This window comes from Phasianus colchicus, chromosome 4 (genome assembly GCF_987193195.1).
Source record: "Phasianus colchicus chromosome 4, bPhaCol1.hap1.1, whole genome shotgun sequence".
In the NCBI taxonomy this organism is placed as follows: Eukaryota; Metazoa; Chordata; class Aves; order Galliformes; family Phasianidae; genus Phasianus; species Phasianus colchicus.
Genome location: NC_143439.1, coordinates 20,104,053 through 20,125,591, shown reverse-complemented (window position 1 = coordinate 20,125,591; position 21,539 = coordinate 20,104,053). Strand labels below are relative to the sequence as shown.

The following is a 21,539-nucleotide window of genomic DNA, read 5'->3' as shown; positions in this document are numbered from 1 at the left end:
GAGCATATGCATTTCACCAGGAATTCTTTCTCCCACGCTTGAGGAGAAAAACCCACAAAAACAACTCTAAACCCAATTCACTCACTCATGTTTCAGCTCTCTATTGTTTTTACAGGGTTTAATTTGTCCTGAATTTTACTTGAAACTTAAAATGCAGTATTTATCATCTTATTTTGGAAGAAAAGGTAGTTCTTGCCAACCTTTAAAATAGGTATTCTGTTAGATTTCTGGCTAAATAAAAGGCTTGAAAGATACTTCTGTGCCTCCCATTAAAATCAGTGGGAACTGATCAGAGCGAGTCTTTGTGTCTGGCCCCAAAATGATTTAAAATGAAAAGATTGAAACGAGGTGGTCACATAAATAGTTTGGTGAGAGTGATTTGATTCCTTGTAGGAAATGCTGTGAAGTTTGGAGGTGTTGGCTGAATTACACGCGTTGCAAAGCTTGCTGCAAAATGCTTTTCCCTTTTGTATAGAAGTTCTTCCGTTATTACATGGAACTAAAATTGAATAGAATCTTGTATTTAAGTTGTGTAACATTCAAGTAGCTGCGGCATACAGAATACATTCTAATAAAAGAGATTTCTTCAGGTACCATGTTTGGCAGCAAAAGTTGGTTTCCTAATACCTGTTTATGTGCAGAAAGCATTTTGTAATGTCTTTGGCTTTATGGATAGCAGTTAGGCAGTTGTTAGAGTAGGGATTTTTAAGCTGTGGGCTGCTGAGGCACTGACATCTCCTTTAAGTGAGACTTTTGGAAACAGAAAAGATTTAAGTGCACTTCTGAGTTTTATCTTGGGAGTAGGAGACAGTCCAGATCAGGACTTATCCACCTGTGTGTCATACAGGACAGCAAATATTGCAGATAATACTATGAGCCTAAGCTGGTTAACATGTATTAGGTATCATCTGTTGAGGATGCCACAGATCCCATCACTCATCTGTGTGTCATTAGTTGTTCTGTGTAATTTGCTCTAGATGTTTTATTCGTGCTAATGAAGATTTTTTTTGTCTAGTACAATGTCCTGCTTGGTTGACTGAAAGAATACTGAAAGATATTGGATCTTCTGAATTAGATATGCTTTTCCAGTTCTAAATTGCAAAATCTTTTTGTCTTCAACTGTAAGATCATCTTTTTGCAATCTGAGCTCTGCTAATGTATGCTTCCTGCATTTGAGGAGAGAAAGGCATTTTAGTGTCAGCTAAACTAAAGTTGCAGTAGATTCACTCAGGGAACTTTACCACTTCCTTCCAAGCTGATATCTAGCTGATGGTGCTTTGTGTTCTTCTAACAACTTATTAGTTACTAACAGGTTAGTATTATCTGATCGGGTCCTGCTTTACAGTATGGATTTTCTTTGAAGAAAACTTTGAAACTTTATGGAAGCTTTTGCAAACATATTTGTGGTCATTTCTGTTACTATTATGGATATATTGTATCTCTTTTTTCCCAGTGATGAGGTTGGTCTTCATGCTCTTCATTTTTTTCCATCCACTTCTAGGTAGACTGGGGCTTATGATCTCAGGAAGACAAGAGATATGGCATCTAAATTAGCTCTTAAAACAGAGTCTTTTTCTTTGTTTGTGACTATAAAGATTAAAAAAGCAGCAATTGTTTCCAACTACAATGCTGTTGAGTTTTGTGGTGTCTCAGTTGCTCCTCTGACAGTTCTGCCCATTACCCAAGGGACATATGTTTGAAACTTCCAGTAGTTCACTGAACTACTACAGCTACTTTCACAGAAACAGAAATTCCATTAGATAGCTGGTGAATCTGAGTCCCGTGTCTTTGTTTCTGGCCAGTGTTTGTAGGAAAGATGCGTCTTGCATTAACTAAAACCACCTCTCTCTGTTGCTTTTTAGCAAATTCCCAAAGACAGAATTAAAAGAGATGCAGCAGTGTTAGGAAGATCCACCAAGAGCAGTACTACAGATAGAAAATAAGGTCTTACATTCCTTATGCATCGCAGGATGCATATGTCTAATTTTTAAACAAAAAATGCCCTGCGTAGAGAGCAGATACAGTCCCTGAACTGAACCAAACTCATTCTGTGCTGTTGCTTCTGTGGATGCAGTTGTGGGAACTGCTGATTCTGGATGCTTTGAATCTTAAGGAAAAGACTTTGGATCATTAGGGATGTATTTGCAAAGTTCTTTCACAGCTGCAACTAATCTCATTTCTGTTTTAATTTTGTTTAATTCAGCCCTATTGAACAGCCTGGCTGGAATGCAAGCTAGTGCCTTCTGGCACATTTCTGTTCGAATAGATCCTTAGTACATACAATTTTATAATATAGACTGTTGTCAGATCAATGAATATTACAGCTGGATCTAGTTAGTGACTTTGCAAATTGCAAATGATACTGATAGTTTAGAAAATTAAAGAGTATTTGAGTTATGCCACCCTCTGTTTTCCTTGTAATTTGTGTCTGCCTTACTTAAACAGTAAGCTCACCAGAATTCTACATCTGCACTCTGTCACAGAATGAGAAAAGCTAGGGCATATTCCAGTTTACCAAATTTAATGATGTGAACCACAGTACATAAATGCACAGAGCAAGTGAAGGCATTGTGTATGCAGGCTGATGAGCTACTAAAGGAGCTTAATATGCCAGAAACAGCAGAACCTCCTGTTGTACCAAGATAGAATACCAGTGAGTCCCACACATATTGGGGTGGCAATTATTTTTGAAAGTGCACTTGTTGTTCAAACAGTGGTATTTGAGACACAACGGTGCTTAAAGGAGGAACATAAATGGTGCTATTTTTGTTAGGTCGTTGCCATTTGTTTTAAAGTAATGCACTGTCAGTCATGACTGGAACCAAAGAATAATGAGTGGTGTTCTATTTGCAGCTATATGCCAACCAGGATGCAAACATGGCGAATGCATTGGGCCAAACAAGTGCAAGTGTCATCCAGGATACACTGGAAAAACGTGCAACCAAGGTAAGAAAGTGAAGTCCAAGAAAGAGAATTTGTTTGTGAAATCACAGAAATATTGTTGACTCTTGCAAATGCTGTGTATGTTGCCTGCAGGCATAGGATAACAAACTCATATCCCACGTCTGTTAGTGCTGTAGCTTTTCTGAAATTGAGAGTGACATCTGAAGAGAAAATGGCATCTGCAGTGGGATGATACAAGGAAAACAGTTGCTTTTGTTCAGGTGAAATGAATGAGATTAACATAAAGTGTGTATCCACATACTGTCCTCAATCTGAATCAAGAAATTTTGTGGTCAGGATTGTTATTTCATAAGGTCACAATTCTCAGGTTTCGATAGTGAAATAGTATTTCTTCAATTAAAAATGCTTTCTTAAATACTTTCTTTTTTTTGTTGTTTTTTTTTTTTTGTTGTTGTTGTTTTGTTTTTGTTTTTTTTTGTTTGTTTGTTTCTAGTCCTGAACTTAGCAATAAGCTGCACAGTATAAATAAGAGTTGAAAAGATGAAGTGTTTTTCTACTGAATTATCACCTCGGTTCACTGTAGGTTATATTAATCAGATATTCATGCATGTTATTGGTGACAAAGTTGCTGTGGCAGATGTCCATGAGGTTTTTGAGATTCCTGCTGACAGCAGTGTCCCAGACATCCATCAATCAGATCAAGTCACTACAGCCTGTATCAGTTCAACTTCAGATGACTGTTCCTGGGGTCAGAATATGCATTCTTGCCATGTGCTAATTTCACATTAGGTTGAGACCCAAGTGGTGTGTACCTGATGCAGAGTCTGCTTTTGCTGGGAGGATATCTGAATGTATGGCTGGGAAGGGGGCAACAGCACAGTTCAGCTCCACCCCCAGTGTAACAACTGGGTGGATTAGAACTGTAGGCATCCCGTGAAGCCCACTTATGTACAGGATAAAGTATAGTAACACAGGTCACATTTAAAATAGCAACTATTCTGTTCACTCCAGAGGCTATCTTTTTCTTTTCTGTTCCAGAATAATAATTAGTAATAATGATGTAATAGTATAGGCAGAAGAAATGTTGGAATTCCCCTGTGGAGGTGGAAGTCTTTCTAGGATATGTGAATGGTGCTGGGCTATGTATGAAATGTGAGTGCTGATAAACAGGCTTTATATCTCGTGGTCCTCAAAGATAAAGCCATGGTACCAGGGATCAATCCAAGAGAACAACGAAACCTCACAGCAGAACTGTTGCACTGCAACTGTGTGAGGATGCCTGAAGGCTGGTCCTTTTCCAGTGGCAATCACAGAATGGCCCGGGTTGGAAGGGACCTCAAGGATCATGAATCTCCAACCCTCCCACAACAGGCAGGGCCACCAACCTCCCCATTTAATACTAGACCAGGCACTCACTTCAGGTCACTCAGGAATTAGGATTAACTGATACTATCTCCCTTATTATATCATCAGCAGCCAACTGGCAGTGAAATTGCCCAAATCTTGCAAGTAACTTTAGTGTTTCCCTTCTAGCTTTTTAATCCTAGGTTGACAGCCATAAGCAGTTAAGGGGAAAAAAGAAAACAACATTCTGAAAGAAAATGCCTCGTGCCAGCTCTCAAGTTTATAGCAGTAAGAATGAAACTAAAGCTTCTTTCAAAATGTGTTGAACGGGAAATTGATACCAACTCTTCATTAATACCTATCTTCATAGACAAATGTGAATAGTTGCAAGCTTGCCATTTTTACAAGTGTATGCAGGTTTCTTCGTGTGACTGGGAAAGGTTGTCTACATGTGAAGAATATAAAGCATCTGTTTTGCACATTGCAAAGATTTGGTCATTTTGTTTTTTAATTATGCCTTCTTCCCATCATGTGAAGATGAGCAACTGTATTCAAGTCCACCTGGTCAGAACAGTGAAGCACATCTATTCCGCCCCCTGGAGCATCGTTCAAGAAATACACCTTCAAGGGGTGAGATGGTCCCTGTATTTCAGGCAGCGTGCTTCTTCTACCTGCACGGCTTGAAATGATAATAAATCTCTTGCAAAGGGGTTGGAGGCTAATGGACCAATGGCTGTGATGCAGAGGCTGAACTTGCAGTGTTGTTAGCATGCAGAGCAAATAACTGATTGTATTCCCTTGATACCATGTGTCTGTATTCTAAAACATCTTGACTTTCCATCACACTCAGTGTTGTAACCTGCTTTTGTTTCTTTCCTCTGCTCATCTTTCAGGATCTGCACTTAATTTATTTCTAAGCTCCTTTGTGAACTCAGAACAATGGGAATTGTTTATTGGATCAAATAGAGGCAGAAGTTGGTGCTTGCTGGAATGAAAGCTTAAACTTTTTTATAGTATGAGTGATAGTTAAATCCTTGACTTTGTGTTGGGTCGCTGGTATTCTGTTGTCTCAGTCTGAGTGAACTTGGTATTGAATACCTGATGTGTTTTCTGATTCAAGTTGGCTAGTAGGCAGAAAAAGGCAGAATAGATTTGAGTTCTGCAGCCTTCTGCAGGAACTAATTATAAAGAAAATAGCAGAGTGCACTGTGTCTTCCTAGGAAGTTGTGCTTATGTACTCACCAGCTGTTTACAGGCTGGTTCAGCCCTGTTCATGGCTAGTGGTGTGGGGGAACCCCGACCCTGCTACTGCTGGATGTGCCCCAAAGTTGGTAATTATCCATGATGAAGTGTGAGGCTGTGCAGTGATCAAAGAAGTCCCCCCAAGTTTGCCAGCACAGCTCTGTTGTCATTTCCTTGCATTCACATTTTAATTTCTTTTCTTAAAAATTAAATACTTGCACTTAGCAGCTTTGCTTCTGTTATGGAGCTTCTTTCCATAGTGCCTAAAGCTTTCAGCCTGCTTTTATGTGCACTACTGTGTTCTGTTACTTTGAAAGTAAGAATAGTGGTTTTGCACTGTAGTAAGTGTAGTAACAGCGTCAGCAGTTCAACAGCAGAACTTCAGGCATGGGACAACAAATGGAGATTCCTGCAAAGAAATTAAAGGGATTTCTAAGGGCCTACTCTATGAAAAGGATTAACATTTTAAATTCCAAAATTTAGTCTATGCATTTAATACGTCTTAGTTTACTTTTTTTTAAAGAGGAAACTACTGCTGTTTTCTCTTTCCCTCTTTTGATGCGCTTGTACTGAGATGTCTCTATAGATGTTGTTTGAAGTATGCAGTTGATATCTCTGGGTAAGTAACTTGACCTTTTAAAACCAGCATATGTTCAAGAGGTATGTTGCTATAGCTGATTATTTGACTGCTAACATGAGCCTGAACCTGTTCTTGAAAAAAACAGTCCTTACTTATAGAACAAGAAACCCATCTGAAGCCGACAGAGTATATTAATAGCAGGAATGTTTCAGTGCTCCCCCTGTTTATGTGCAGTATATCTGGATTCTTCTGTGGGAAGCACGCTGTTGCAGATTATGGGAACATGGAGGTAGATAAAGGGAGCTGTCAGCATATTCATACAGGCCTGTCTAAAGACTGCAAGACCTGCCAGTAATTATCCAATATACCTGTTAGGAAACTGAGTGTGCTTGCTGTGTGGTTTCCAAGTACGTGCCTGTGTTGCTGAAAAGAAGTAAAAGACAAGTTGCACTTCAGGGAAAATAAGAGGGGCTGGGCAGAGCGCTTTAATACAACCTGCTTGGAATGTGGCTTTGCTTTTAAGCAGCCAGGGCACTGCCAGTGCTGTTTTCCTGAACTGTGGCATTTCTTCTGACTCCATAAGGTTAAAAACATCTTTCAATAGCTGATTGCAAAGGCTGAAGTGAAAGCCCGTGACATGTGAGTTTTAGATTTAAGTGGAGCTGTGCTAACAGCTTATTTCTGATGCCTTGTGACCTTAGCTTTTTGTTATGTCAGCCAAGGTTAAAAAAATCAGACTGTTTAAAGGCACAGGCATTTTATTCACAGCCATCTATTTTTTGACCTGAATCAAAGGGGTCAAAAGCTGATGCGACAGCATTTACTTACAGGCAGAAATAGAATGCAGACAACAAATAATTTAGTCAAAATTTTGAAAACAAAACCTGTGTGATGTAAAATCCCAATACAGTTAATGGCACCTGCCTTTTAAGATTAGGTTATTCTCAAGAGTTTCTCTGTCAACACTTGATCTTTCATTTCTGTACAAAGAATATTTTGTAACAAATGGTGGTGTACTATTCAGGTGGGACTCCAGTTATTTAAGGGTCACAGCGCAATCTATACATTATGTAAGGCAGCAGATTTTAAACTGAGAACAGTCATTAATAGCTTTTCAACTTTGATCTGTGCAGTAGTTCTGGAAGCAGCTGTGAGAGACTATTCTTAAGGGTAAGAAGTTTTGGAAGCGTAAGCAAGATGTTAGTGCATCTATAATATCTGTCAGGAACTACCTGGTGTAGGAAGTTCCACAGAAGGAAAAGAAAAAAAAAGCAACTCTCTGTGCTACCTAGAGAACTTTGCTTCCCCAAATATTTGTCAGTTAATAATTAAGCATTCTTATGCTTTTCTTTTTCTTTGGTTTTTTTTTTTTTTTTTTTTAGAATAAAAAATTGAGGAGTAATTGTCCTCCACTGCCATCATCATCTGTTGCTCTTCCATTTGACCTGTCCCTATATTCTATCGACTCTTAGCTGAAGATCCCTGTTTCTCAGTAGGAAATATACGAATATACATCTCTTCTACATCTGCTTCTCTTTTAACAGAGCAGGTCCATTTTATGATTCTGCAATTGGTACCTGCTGGAAGAAGTATGTTGTCCTAGCAACTTCAGAAATGTGTTCAAACTGCTGAAGAGTGAGTGTTGGTAGGGGATGCTGTTTCTGCAATGCATGCTCTGCAGGAAGGTTGCAGAGGAAGTCACTGCTCCTTGTTTCCAAGGCACAGGTTCATCCCTCCTGGCAGCCTTTCCTTGCTGAAGACATGCCTATGCTCACCTAGTCTTCTTCACTACTATAGGAGTGCACACTCCTCTTCAAGCTTCCTAGGAAGATCTTGTTCAGCCTTCCAAAGGGAGGAAGTAGAAACTGTAACCCTTACTATTACCCTTGGAGTCCAGTGTGTTCATTTTTCTCCTGATTGCTCAACATCACATCGATCATAATGGAAGGGAAAGCCCTCCTCATTTGTAGAATAAGCAATTTTGTCCTGAAAAGAATTGCCCTCCAAAACTAAGTGATTGCAACATTTCAGGATGAATTTCGCATCTAAACACTGGGAATTTAGAGAACGCCACATACAGCTAATGAGAACCAATATTTTCTTCGACTTCCTTTCTGCTGTGAAGCCAACTTCTCATTTTCTTTACAGCATAGACCTTGTCTAACTGCTACCTGTAGTCCATGGAGTAATCAATGAATTACTGACTTCATTCTGACCAGAGGTTTGTTTGTCTATCTGTTTTAATATCTTAACTCTAAACTTTCACATTCAGTCTGTAAAAGCACGTGTCTTTCTCAGGTGGTGACTCCATTTGTGCGTCTACCAATTGCTGGGAGCACCAAAGCTTACCTTTCTGCTGTGCTGATAAAGGAGGGACACTTGATGGGAATGCGTTTAAAAGCGGAGATGGCTGTTTGCAAAGTTCCTGGAAATAAGTTGCTGTTATTGTAACAGCACTCCAATGGCATTGTGCAATACTGGAGACAAGGACCAGTCGTTAGTTAAGTGCTTGCTGGCTGGATTTGTGAATATATTTATTGTGTTCATCTGTGTTGTCATCTTTAGTCATCCGTGCACAAATAACTAAGTTCTGTAGTGAATTATTCTGGTCTACCCGATCACATCAACATGTGTTCCTGGAAGAGAATTGTGAAGGAATTCCTGACTCCATCTTTTCTTGTGGGCTTAGTATAGTTGAAGTCATGAGTTCTGTATTATAAATCTGAAGTAATAGCCTTTAGCAGTAGTCCTTGAAAAATATCACTGGTGTCACAGGTACTTTTTTCAGCATTTCCTGGATGATAAGAAATACTTTTTTTCCAAGATATTGTTTTAAGGAGATTCTCATCAGCTTTTCTGCCTTCTGCTGCAACAGACTTTGAAGCATGACAGTGAATTACCAAATTGCTTTCAGATGCACTCCAGCAGTGACTGCAGCAGTGATATGCGCTTCTTCTCTTCTCTAGAGTTCTGATTTGGGCAGCCTCAGCTTATACATTTGCTAATGAAATGTGCCAGTGCTTAACTTAATGACAGTTCTTTGTTTTTCACTCATTTTTCTGAAGAGGTATCTGAGAAACAATAGTACATACTCCACATGGCAGAAGGACAGAACAGTATTTTGTGGAGTTTGTTCTGGACGTTTGCTGGGCTGCACATGTAAAGCTAGTAGCCATATTTTTCCTTCTTTCTCAAGGAACTTGTTTTAGTAGGCTTTTCACACATAATTGCTATGTTTTTTTTCCCATCTCCTTCCCTTGTACTCTTTGTTTCAGATCTAAACGAGTGTGGACTGAAGCCCCGGCCATGCAAACACCGGTGCATGAACACCTACGGCAGCTACAAGTGCTACTGTCTGAACGGCTACATGCTCCTGCCAGATGGAACCTGCTCCAGTACGGCAAGGCTTGGTGCTTTCTTTTTCATCTCCTCGAAGCCCCTGCTTGGGTTTCCCCGGGAAACTTTTATGAAATTAAGTTGCGTCCCATGCTGGAAGATTTATCTTGCTGGAAATCAGGCAGTTGTACAAATTGAGCTGCTTTTTTTTTTTTTTTTTTTTCCCCCGCTAATGAAATTAGTCTGAACAAACCAAGAGCAAATAGTTTAATTTTATTAGTTTTATTACAAGCTTTCCCAGAAGCATTCTTCAGTGCTGTAAATCACTGTTAATTGGCCTTCAGGGACAAGTGCTTGCCATTTTCATTGCAGCAAGACACCTGCAGCTCTGTTGTATTACGTCCTTATAAATGTAAAATCATTAAAGCTGCAGATGTTGGTTGTCTGACTGGTATAAGATCGTACTGTCATCTCTCTGGAGATCAGGTTCCTACTTGCTCCCATAAAAGTGGATATTTTGAGTGTGTGGAGAGAGAGAGAGAGAGAGAGAGAGAGAGAGAAGGGAAAAGAAATGACCTTAAATTAAAGTTCCTCCTATTTTAAAATGTTGATAATGTCCAGGATGTGTTATATATAGTACGTACTGGAATTTATTTTCTTCACGAAGACTACATTCCATTGCTCTACTTGCTACAGTTGTAGGGCTTTTTTTTTTTCCTGTTGTTGTCATTTTTGTTTTTTGTTGTTGTTTCTTATAACCACATGCATTTGCTTTTTAAAGCCTGAATGACTACCTGTGAAATTCTACAGGTGTTTTATTTACTTCTATCATAACTATACTGTGTCTCAATTCCACGGAGGTTACAGTGATTTTCTGTTACTGGTCGGTGTCATTATCTAAATGCGTTCCATTATTTGTCCCTAGGTGCCCTTTCTTGCTCCATGGCAAACTGTCAGTATGGCTGCGACGTGCTGAAAGGGGAAGTGCGCTGCCGCTGTCCTTCTCCAGGCCTGCAGCTGGGGTCTGATGGTAGAACCTGCATAGGTAAGTGATCAGTTGCAGATTTAATATTTAATATATATTTTTTCCTCATAGAATTTTCATCCTTGCACTGAATGCATTTAAAAAGTTCATCAGGTGTATTCAGAATGAAATATACATGTAGTTTCAAGACGTGACTAATGAGGATGGAGATGTATTGCTCAGCTACTCTCATGTGGTCTATGTCAGAGATCCCCAGTGCTTTCCTCCAGTCTTGCAGGTTTCATTGGCATCCAAGCCTTTGGCCCTTACTAGTCTCTACTGTTCCTGGGTAATTTTGAAGTGTTGCTAACAGAACTTCTAAAGTATGTCTGCATGAAGAAGGAATGGGGAGGGCAGCTATCTCTCATACCTTTCTAGAGCAAGGTGATGCCCAGGTGAGGAGAGTAGAGGGACAATTTGTGCACATCTTTGAGATTTCCCAGAGGCAAATTAAAGGTCTCTGTATGCTCCCAGTATTAATAGGATTTAGGCTCCCATCTTTCTTGCGTAATTGTTAAAATAAACTCAGGAATTCAGACTGTATGAAAATGAAATGTCCTGTTCTCACACATCACTAAACATGGAAAAGGTGCTGATGGTTAATCAGACTGTATTGTACCACACATTACTATGGTCTAAAGAACAGTGTGACATGTGATTTCATTAGTCATTAACTATACATCCTGTGTGGATATGATGCTCCAGTGATTTTATTATTTATATCTATGCAGTGCTGCAGTTCCACAGCCTGTAGCAACCCTGTGGACTGGCAATGAAGGAATAGGAGAGTGTGAATGGCCTAATAATCTAGTTAGGTGCTGTGGCTGTTCTCAGGGGACGTGGTTCTCAAACTGACTTTCCCAAAGTTCCCAAGAACTTTGCAGCAGAACAAGGGACTGTATCTAGATCATTTGATGTGAGGAGCAGGCTTGGTTCTAGGATGGATGCTTCCTAGGATGCACAACTAGCATGTCTATGCATACAAAAGAGAAAATAACCATTGCCATATGCTGAAGAGATGGCAATTAGTGTCACAGCAGACATCATGGCAGATGGATATCTTTAAGGTGAAGAACTGTGTACCTGTGTTTCAGTGTGTTAACCATTCAGATTGGTATCATAACCTATTTTTAAAATCTTCTATAAAAACATCAGAACAGGCTTGCATGATGTGGAGAAAGTAGTCTTAGCAAGAGATAGGTTTCCTTCATAGGTCAAAAAAAACGCGCAATCTCCCTTTTTTGGTACAAAATGATTGGGACGTATTCTTTCCAAGTAATTTCTCTGTCAAGCTTAAGTTGTGCTAAACCAGTAAATACCTCCAAGAATGACAGTTATTTGTGGCTAGAACTTGGTCTTTTCCTGACATGTGCTCAAGCATGCTGTTGGTGAGTTTGTCAGCTCCAGGGAGTGTGCAGATACTGCTGCAGTGTAGATGCAGTAGAAAAATAACATTGTAGATGGTAGTAAGAAAATTGAAGTGTGCATTGACTGCAGCTCGTGAAATCCTAGTTTGAACAGAGTTTGAAAGACAGCTGGGAATTTAATGCTTATTTTTAGCACAGGTTTAAATTCCTCTAGACATTATTCTATTCTTAGTTTAACCTATGGAGATCGTTCTCTTGTTAAAATGTTCCTTCCAGCCAACCAGTGTAGAGCAACCAAAGAATTCACGTAGGAAGGCAATTCATTTCAAATAGATAACGAAGAAGTAAAAAAGAATTCAGCAGAGTATTCATTGAAAGTAGGGATTGACTAATTAATGACACTCAACTCAATAACTCTGTGTTCCCTGCTCTTTGGAGTAGGTTTGGTGTACCTTTTAGCTTTAAAAGGTGTGTAGCTATTGGAGGACTGAAAATCATAATTATTTTCATTGCATAAAAAAGTCTCATTAGATGTTTTGTTTGTGAATGGAAACTTAAAAATATATCCTTGTAAACTTAAAAAACCAAATTATTTTAAAATCAGCATCATAGTTGGTTAGTACTTGTGTTGGTAATGCGGCCTTACTCACAGCAGGACAGAAGCAATCCTGTTCATAATCCTGCTTCTCTGTTGAATGCTGGCTCTGACAGTCACTGGGTGCTGCTTGTAGTATTTGTCTTAAGAGCAGCCGCTGGCACTAGGTTTGGGACTGTGCCTCCATTGCAGACCAATGATTCTGAGGTCAGAATGCAAATCACCCCTCTGTGCCCTGGTTTTCATGGGCAGCAGACATGAGCCACAGCCTGCTGCAGCGGGCAAAGGGGAACTGCCTTACAATGTTTGGGCCCAGGTGCAATTGGCAGAGGTCTGTGGGTTTGCAGGAAGCTGCAGTCACTGTGCTGTATGAGAGCTGTAGGAGGCCAGCACTTACCTTCCATCGTCTGCATAATGATCAAAATGTTATTCCCACCAGTAAAGAGCATCCACTCCACTTCCCATGTTACATGTGAGCAGTGGACATGTGTCAGTTTTCAACAAAGTATGGATTAGCAGTTCAGTCCCATACCTTTACGATATATTATTGCCTTGAAAATTTAACAATGTGACAACATCCAACATGCTTCCTTCCTTACATGAATTTGTGAATAAGTGAATTTGTACAGAAGGAAAGACATGTAAAAATGTTAATAAAGTTACTCACAGCCTAAAATGTTACTAACATACTCAGACCAAGAGGCAGATTTATAGGGAGACTCGGGCATGTGGAGAGGTGCCCAGCATTGGCCTCATTTTCTTTCTCATTCAGGCCTGTACTGCAGGTGTGTGTGAGCAGAGGAGAGCTGTGCTGTCAGAGCAGTCTGGACCAGGGGTGGGAGCTTGCGGGCCGAGTGCTTGCTGTCCTCTGTAATTCCTTATACAGGGTGGGACTGTGCCAGCAGCAGCTACTTCCAATCTGTCCAACCAGTAATTTGTGGCTTTAGGTTACTTCAGGTTACCAGCAGCTTTGTTCCTTTTAGTTACCCATTCAAATGGTTCTTGATTAATCAAGAATATTTGAACATGCCAGAGCACCACACTGTCAGTGCTAATGTTTCTTCTGTGCTGTGTAAGAAACTTGGACTTCTCTGTGCCTTATTCAGGCCTCTCTCACAAGCAGGAGGGCATCAATCACTCAACTTTGTTTTGCAGCCCTCACACTTGCAGCTGAAATGTTCCTTTTCAGAAAAAAAATTGCACAGAGAGCAAAATCTTGCTTTCCCATAGATTAAGAGCCTGATAGAGGTGTAGAGCAAAGGCCTGAACTGCGCCCTGCAGATAACTAGCAAACATCAGAAACGGTGTGCGTCAGAGGCAGCCGTGTGTGGCAGGTCCCCCCCTCAGAGAAGAATTAGGGTTCAAGTACTAAGAAGACTTCAGCTCAGTTTTCAAGGGCTACAGAATGAGTGGTAGTGTGAGCAGCTTTTGAGTATCAGCCTGCTTTCCTGCTGAGAGCCCTGCATGCTGTGAGAGCAGGCTCTGTTGGCATCTGCCTGATGTACTTAGCGTGAAGCAGCAGCTGCAGGGAGCTGAGAGGGGTCAGATGCTGGATGAACATCCCACATCTTCCCAGAGCTCTGTCCTTACCTAGATGTTGCCTGATGAGACACTATTTTAGGTGCTGCTGGCAGGGCAAATATAAGCCGTGCGTCTCAGCACCTTTGATATCTGAAGGTCACCTTACACACATCTCCATGAAAGAGGGGTCAGCTGCAGTGCAGGGTAAGAACTTGCAAAGCGGCAGACAGTGTTTGGCCTGTAGTGACCAAGTGGTAGTTGACCCAGAAACATTGCACCTTTGGCCTCAGCTTGAACTCCTTGTTGAGAGCAAGTCCTGAACAGATGAGTTTCTGATAAGCTCACTGAGCAGGCTGTGGATTAGGGATGCTTGAGATCTTTATAAAAGTAAGCGACCTTCTATCACATGATGATGTATTTTGAGTAGGTACATATGGCCTGTGCTACAGGAACAATGTTTCAGGCATGTTTGGAAAAACAATTACTGGGGTATTTTTTATTATTATTCCTCACCTATAACCAAGTGCTATCTTAGTAACTGTGCAGGGCTTAATGGGAGAAAAGTCATACAAGTAGCATGACATAGCTTTTCTTCAGCCAAACACCATTACAGTTTTAAGGATGAATATTTTGGGGCCTTGAAGAGGGCATTCTCTTGTCACTCACAGGGAGTTGGGAAGGCTTCTGGCAAGGGAACTATAAGAATCTGGGCGCATGGTTAAGAGCTAAACCGAGGTGACACAGCTAGAAGTGCTCAGGTGTTACTGCTGGCAGACCAGCTTGCATTCAAAATAACATTTTCAGAAGTACTTTGGCTATTCTTCAGTTTTCACAGTGTGAGAACAATTTCATGTGGGTTGTATAGCTTGCATTTTACCTGTTACTAAGAGTAATGCAGTTCCTCTGTTTCCACAGATATTGATGAATGTGCTACTGGGAGAGTTCTCTGTCCACGATTTAGGCACTGCGTCAATACTTTTGGAAGCTACATGTGCAGGTGTCATAAAGGCTTTGATTTAATGTACATTGGAGGGAAATACCAGTGCCATGGTAATACCATCATATTTCTTATCTGCATGTAACCAAGGTGTATTTTATAAACTTGAATTAATGGTTTAAAGAGGAATATTTGCTTATGGCTGAAACACTGAAGTAGGTTATTGTAGGTTGCTCTGCATTTGTATTTTAGCAAAGGGTGAGTAATAGAACTAACTAGACTGAATGTGCAACTGGAAGCGTATCTTTAACTCCTATTGCAACAGGTTTTCCTGTGAAAGGTAGTGGGAGAGCAATGCTGGTGCTGCAGGAATTCCTTTCTAAACCTTCATCCCCACAGGTTTCACTGGGTAGAGACAGTTGTAGGTTTGGAGCAGCATTTCAGCTTTGGCTGTGTCTGAGCTGTCATGCAGTTGTGATCCATTGCATGCCCCAAGATCCAAGAAAAGAACATGTGGCTGGGGTACACCATGCTCCTTCCAAAACAGGCTGCAGAACCTACTTACTCTGCAGACAGGTGGGAAAATGTGAGGGTTGGTAAATAACCTGTCTTTGTCTCCACACAAGACTGGAATGCAGCTGGTATATGCCCTTCAACAGAGATGTTCCCAGATCCCACTGCCTTAGTTTTCCATTGCCTCAGCCAATTTATGATCCTTTTACTGAAAAACAAACAAACAAACAAAAACAATCATGTAGAAACAGTGAGGCATTGCTTTATGTTTAAGCATAGTTTTAGAGAGAAGCCTTTGTGCAGAGGCCTAAAACATATAAAGGTCATGTATGTAGTTTCTACCCAAACACAATAGGTTCAATAAAGAGAAAGTATTTTATGAAAAAAGGTAGTTTTAATACCTGGGTGTTTAAGAATGTGGATATTCCTGAAGTCACCACATTAACTTCCAACTTTTTCCATTTCAATTTTTTGGAATTTCTTGAAATTTGCATTTTTTCATGATCTTGCTACTGTTCGTGTTTTTGCAAAGATATGCAGGAAGAAAGGTTTCTTTTGATTTTTGATGTAACTTTCTGTTGCAGATATAGATGAATGTTCCCTTGGTCAGCACCATTGTGGTAGTTATTCACGATGTTACAATACACCAGGATCCTACAAATGCAAATGTAAAGAAGGCTACAGAGACAATGGAACAAACTGCATACGTATGTAAAGCTCCTTTTGAAGAAGTTGTTCTGAAAGTAAATGTGTCCATGAATCTTATGTTGTACCTTTTCAGGTATAACGCAATCAGGCTTAATTTATCTCAGCTATTTTTAAAAATTAATGAAGGTCCAGGGAATGTAGTCAGAGTTTTGAGTCTTAGCATGCTTTGATAAAAATACGTCTCTCTCAGACACTTTCATAATTAGAAAGATATTCATCTCACCCTATTCAGAGCTTCATTCTAGAAGTTGCTTCACAATGAGGACAAGTGAGTAAGTGGGATAAGTCTGGTCAGACAGTACAATATTACTCATGTGCTGCTATTACGTACGCTCTGCAACATGTCCCATGTCAACAGTTTGCCATGTCCACTCCCCAGATTTTAGCAGAGCTGAGAGAGGATTTCTCTGGAAGAATTCCGTGTCAGAGGGTTCATATTTGTGTTAGGAGAAGCAGTCATCCCTCTTGGTACAGAATAGGCCATTCTAGCTCTTTAACATGTGATGTCTCTCAGGACTGCACAGCTCTGCCTGCACGATCATTTTGAGAACCCTGTGTTCATATGTGGGTTCTGGTTGTTGGTAACCCACCTGTCTTTTCTAAAGAGCAGTACTACTGCAAACTTGTTTCCTTTGGCTTTAGTCATTATAACTATGTGCTCTCACTATGGTCATCTTTCACAACACAAATGCTTACAGTTATATGTAGACACACTTGACATGTTACTGGGATGTAGTCCTATGATACATTTAATATGCCACAGGGTAAAAACAGCAGGCTATTCAAAAGAATAGTAGTAAGCAGACGGATAACCTTTTAACCTGCTACCTTCAAACAGTTCATTGTTTAACAAACAGTATCTTAATTCTAGCTCTGTGTTACACATCCAACACTTATATGTCCACAAAATGAGTAGAATTCTTACTGGGTCTTTTAAGATCTCCAGTGAGATCGAAAGGTTTATTAACAAATAGTAAAATGCAAATAACAGAACAGATGTTCTTGGATTTCAAGAGAAACTCTTCTTATGATATAAATCTAAAATTTGTTACCCTTTATTTATGAAATATTGGGAAGGTGGTATTGTAGGCAATGTCACTATATTATAGGTGGAGCTCAGTTCATCTTTTCCTTTTTGTGGAGGATTAAAAAAAAACAAACCACCATTCACTTATTTTCCTGGTGCTCAGCAAAGAAAGATTTAAGACAGCTAGTTGGCTTCGGGTCATTGTCTGTAAAGTGATAAACAGTTGTAGACGAGGAGGAGTGTTTAAAAGAAGCGGAAAGATTTAAAAAGTACTTTCTTAAACCAAAGGTATCTGCCCCTCCGTGACTGAAATGGTTGTAACATTGGAGTATTACTAAACTTCCTCTGTTCCTGAGTAAAAATGTGTGCAGTTTTACAGCTTAAGATATACCTTCATGCCCATGCTATTTTACTAACAGCTCATCTGGGTGAGTTTTGTTGACTGAAAGAGTGTTGATGCTTGGGAAGCCGTAGGCACTGTGTGCCTGCCTTTGGTCATGCTAAATCATCTCTAATACTGTAATGAGAAGTACTGATAATTCAGTAGTGTTAATAGTAAGGTGTGTGACTAGTCAGTGGAAGCATTCAGAAGAAGAGGCATTAATTCAGCAGACTCTTCCATGTCAATGAATTATATTCTGAAGTTTCTGGAACAAGGAGTCCATTTTGCTCCCATCTTTATTCTCTTTGCAGTTACTCCTAACATTATGATTGAACCATCTAGTTCATATCACATATTCAGGGGCAAACTGTGCTTCCTACAGGAGGCACTGGTATAACCAATAGGCTTCCCGATGCATTTGCTGACAAGACAACCCCTCAGACCACCATGTGTACTTGCTTTTGTTACAGAAAGGCCAGTGACCAGACCAACGACTCGACCTACACTTGGGCCAACAACTCGAACCACATCAAGGCCAACAACTCGACCCACACCAAAGCCAACCACTAGGTACATACCTGTGACAACAAGGCCAGTAACAAAGCCAGTGACAAAGCCTCCACCTCCAACGCCACCTTTACCTACAACGTTAAGACCTACATCACAAAGAACTCCTCTGATAACCACCACACATCCTTTGCTTGTTCCTGTTGAAACTACATCTTCCCAAGGAGCTACAGATGATAACAGGATACAGATAGATCCTCAGAAACCCCGAGGGGATGTGTTCAGTAAGTCGATTTACTTACCCTTTCATTTATCATAATTGTAGAAACCATTCAGTGTACTGTTTTGATGTTTTGGAACGTTTTATCAATGAGAATGAAGGCATGGAAGTGAAAATGGTCATGTGCTAAAGCTGTATAAATAACTGATTTTATGACCTAACAAAAATGTGTGGTAGAAATTCTGGATTAATTCAACGAAAATATCCAATTAGTTAAATTTTCAGATGAAAATTTTGGAGGGAGAAAGGAAAGCCATTTTGTTGGAAAAAAGAAATATTGAAATGCAATGTAACTCATGCAGCTCAGGATGGCTCTCAAATCTGATTTTTTTAGACAGTGTATTTCCCTAGCTTTGAGAATGGTGAGAAATAGAATCGTGTCTGATTTCCTGGAGGAAACCTGTTTTGCTACTGATATTCCATGAATCCAAACAGTTTTGGATGCTTATGACTAAGCAACTGTAGAATTGCATAAAAATAGCATGGAGGTTAATGTTATGGAGTGCATCTATGAAAACGGATACGTAAAAGCTGAGAAGGGTAAAGATTCTTCTAGCTCAAGGAGGAGCCTTTTTAAGAGCTGCTCTGAAAGATGCAGCACTATTTCTGTGCCAGCTGTAGCGCATGCCTGAGATGGCATTACTGGCACGTGTAGAGTTGCACACATCTGCCAAGAAGCATTCAACACCCAGTTTTATCTTTAGTTCTGCTACAGATCTTAGAGATGGGGAGGGTGTGTTGGATCAGCCTTTTTCCTTCAGCGTGACGTACAGTAAAGCTGCTGAACAATGTTGGAGGAGGAGGAAGCGTGCTGTCTTGCAGCAGGTGTACAAGCAATGTGGGAGTTTTTGCTTTGGCATCTATGCAGGAACTTCTGGGGATGTGTTCTCTTAGATCATTAAAGAATGAAATATTTTCGTCCTTGTTAAAAATGGTTTGTTTTCCCTGTTCACATTTTGTCTGCTCTAAACATTATTTAAAATAGGAAAAAAAAAGCATGACTTGGAATTTGGGAATATATATCCTGGTACTGCTCAGAGTTTTCTTTTGACGTTTTCCAGGTTAATTTTAAGCAATCCATATAATATATTCAGTTAAAACTGAATGTTTTAACTGTTTTTATGTAAGAATTTTAAAAGAAATACACTGAAGACTTTAAGCACTTAATATAATGGGAAACAAAAATAAAGAGTTCTGTGGAAATTATTATAACTATAGCAGCACATTCTAGACTGCAGCGGTATTCCCTCTAGAGGTTAGATTTAGAAGCTCGTGCTTTCAGTATGAGTGTTTGGGATACACTGTTGTACAGCCAGCCTATATGTGTAGGAAAAGTTCTTCTTTGAAAAGTGTTCACTTTTTGTTTAGGTTAGCTGCCACCACCCTTTGAGGGTTGTGCGTAGCTTCAAAGGCACTGGGGCACAGTAAAGTAGGATTCCAAAAGGTGTCAAGCAGAGCAGTTGTTACTGGCTTCATTAGGCAGAATGGGGATGGATAGCTCCTCAGATCAAGTCAGTAAGTATGTCTTTAATCCCATCTTATCTTTTCCTCTATCTACTGCTACAGAGATGCCTGGTATACCTGTGTGTGTGATGTGTATACCTGAAATACTCTAAGTTAGCTCTAGCGGATAAGAGTTAGCACCGTTGTTCTCCCCACTTATGGCTGCTTTGCAAGTATCATTGAGGTGGGTATTCCCTCCCACCTAACTTGTGTCCAAAGGGATTTAATTAGTGAGCACAAAAAAGCATTTGTTTAGGATTTGAAACATACAGTGTGGTACAAAACAGTTCTGTTCTTGGAGAAGGTGCCTTTGACACAGCAGTGTGTCAGTACCTGCTGCTTTGCTCAGCCATCTGAAAGGACAGTACTTCCATTGGCAGTCCATGGCAAAGGGGTTGGTAGTGTGCTGAACACTGATAGAGGCTCCATGCTCTAGGCCAATTTCTGCAAACATAGTGGCAGTCTAGAGCAAGGGAGGGAATGTGTTTACACATGCACACTTGCTTTCTGCAAGCATTTCTCAATTTTTAATTTTTTGTTATTTAACATTTTCCTGAGGTTGCTCCTGGTGACACATTCACACTTTTCTCCTTTTGTTGTTACTTGTCCTGCCATCTCATGCTGAGCAAACCTCAACTAAGCTTTCACTTCAGAGCTGATCAGCTTGAAGTCAGCTGGGGCCCAGTGAAGTTGATCTGTTAGCAGCCACAGAGAGCACAAAGCGTGCTGCTGTTAATATTCTTTAAATACCTTTGCAGTTTTTGACAGGTATCGGGTTGTTGAATTTCCCTCAATGCTTTCCCCCTTTTCTAAACATGTCTATAATGGCTTTGGGGATCTGCTTCTCCACAGAACAAAAAAAATGAGAGTGTTTTTTTTAAAATGGAATTCCTACACTTGGCCTTTGAACCACTCAGTCAGATGCAGACAGTGGAATCTGGCACCAAGGATAATCTTCTCCTGATATGGGTAAGGGGGGAATGGAAATGAGGGAGGAATGCAGTGATGGCTTTAATGTTTAACTGTTTCACTGCAAACTGTGGTGAAGGAATCTCTCCTGCTTACTAAGATGGATAAAGTCTGACAGATAGAATATACTTCTCATTAAGAGTAGGAATTTCTGTTACCACTGGGATCTTAAAACAGGTCTTAAAAACATAAACTTAAAGACAAACCTTAACACACTGGGTATCAGTGATAATTGAGCAAGTTTCCTTCTTAGTCCTTAATGTTTTCTGAAAAGGCTGGAATTTGGAGTCATTTCTCATAATAGCTATTAACAGGATTTAAAGATGGGATTCTTTCTGCTGCCCCTTCCAATGACTGAAAAGTCCTTAGTGTAGTAAATGCAGTTATGTGATCCTTGAAACTGTGGAAATAAGGGAAGTGCTAAAAGTAAAGACTTGGGTTTGGTTATTCCATGATATCGTGGAAATAGCATTTTACAGTAGCATTTAACTTACCTTCACTGTTCTGACAGCTATTAGAATGTATCTGTCTTAATATTTAAGCATTTGAGATGGACACTTTGTTCCTGTTTGTACTTTGGAGCTAAACCCTAAGATTGAGGAGCTGATACACAGGGCCCATACGTGAGCTTTTGAAACAAGTTGTTTTAGCTGCGTTTCCCTCAGACTGAATTGCTACTTTCCAGTGCTTCTCTTTTCTCTTTAGAGAAAGAGAATTTGCTTTAATTGCTTTAAAAAAAAAAATAAAAATCTTCTGGAAGTACATATAATAAGATGTTTGATTTAGGTAAAGTTATGAGC

General features: G+C 40.0%; 1 protein-coding gene across 5 annotated transcripts in view; it reads left to right on the top strand.

The window, feature by feature from the left end:
• The window catches only part of NPNT (nephronectin), a 42,351-nt gene that overhangs the window by 11,389 nt on the left and 9,423 nt on the right, over window positions 1-21,539 (top strand). For 4 of the 5 annotated variants that reach the window (XM_031607411.2, XM_031607412.2, XM_090138856.1 and 1 more), the window contains 6 exons: window positions 2,854-2,946; window positions 9,346-9,465; window positions 10,332-10,451; window positions 14,829-14,963; window positions 15,948-16,070; window positions 17,951-18,271. In XM_031607411.2, the coding sequence (XP_031463271.1) occupies window positions 2,854-2,946; window positions 9,346-9,465; window positions 10,332-10,451; window positions 14,829-14,963; window positions 15,948-16,070; window positions 17,951-18,271 (912 nt within the window). Of the gene's footprint in view, window positions 1-2,853; window positions 2,947-4,785; window positions 4,879-9,345; window positions 9,466-10,331; window positions 10,452-14,828; window positions 14,964-15,947; window positions 16,071-17,950; window positions 18,272-21,539 lie in introns of all 5 variants that reach the window. The other variant, XM_090138858.1, reaches the window with a different exon arrangement.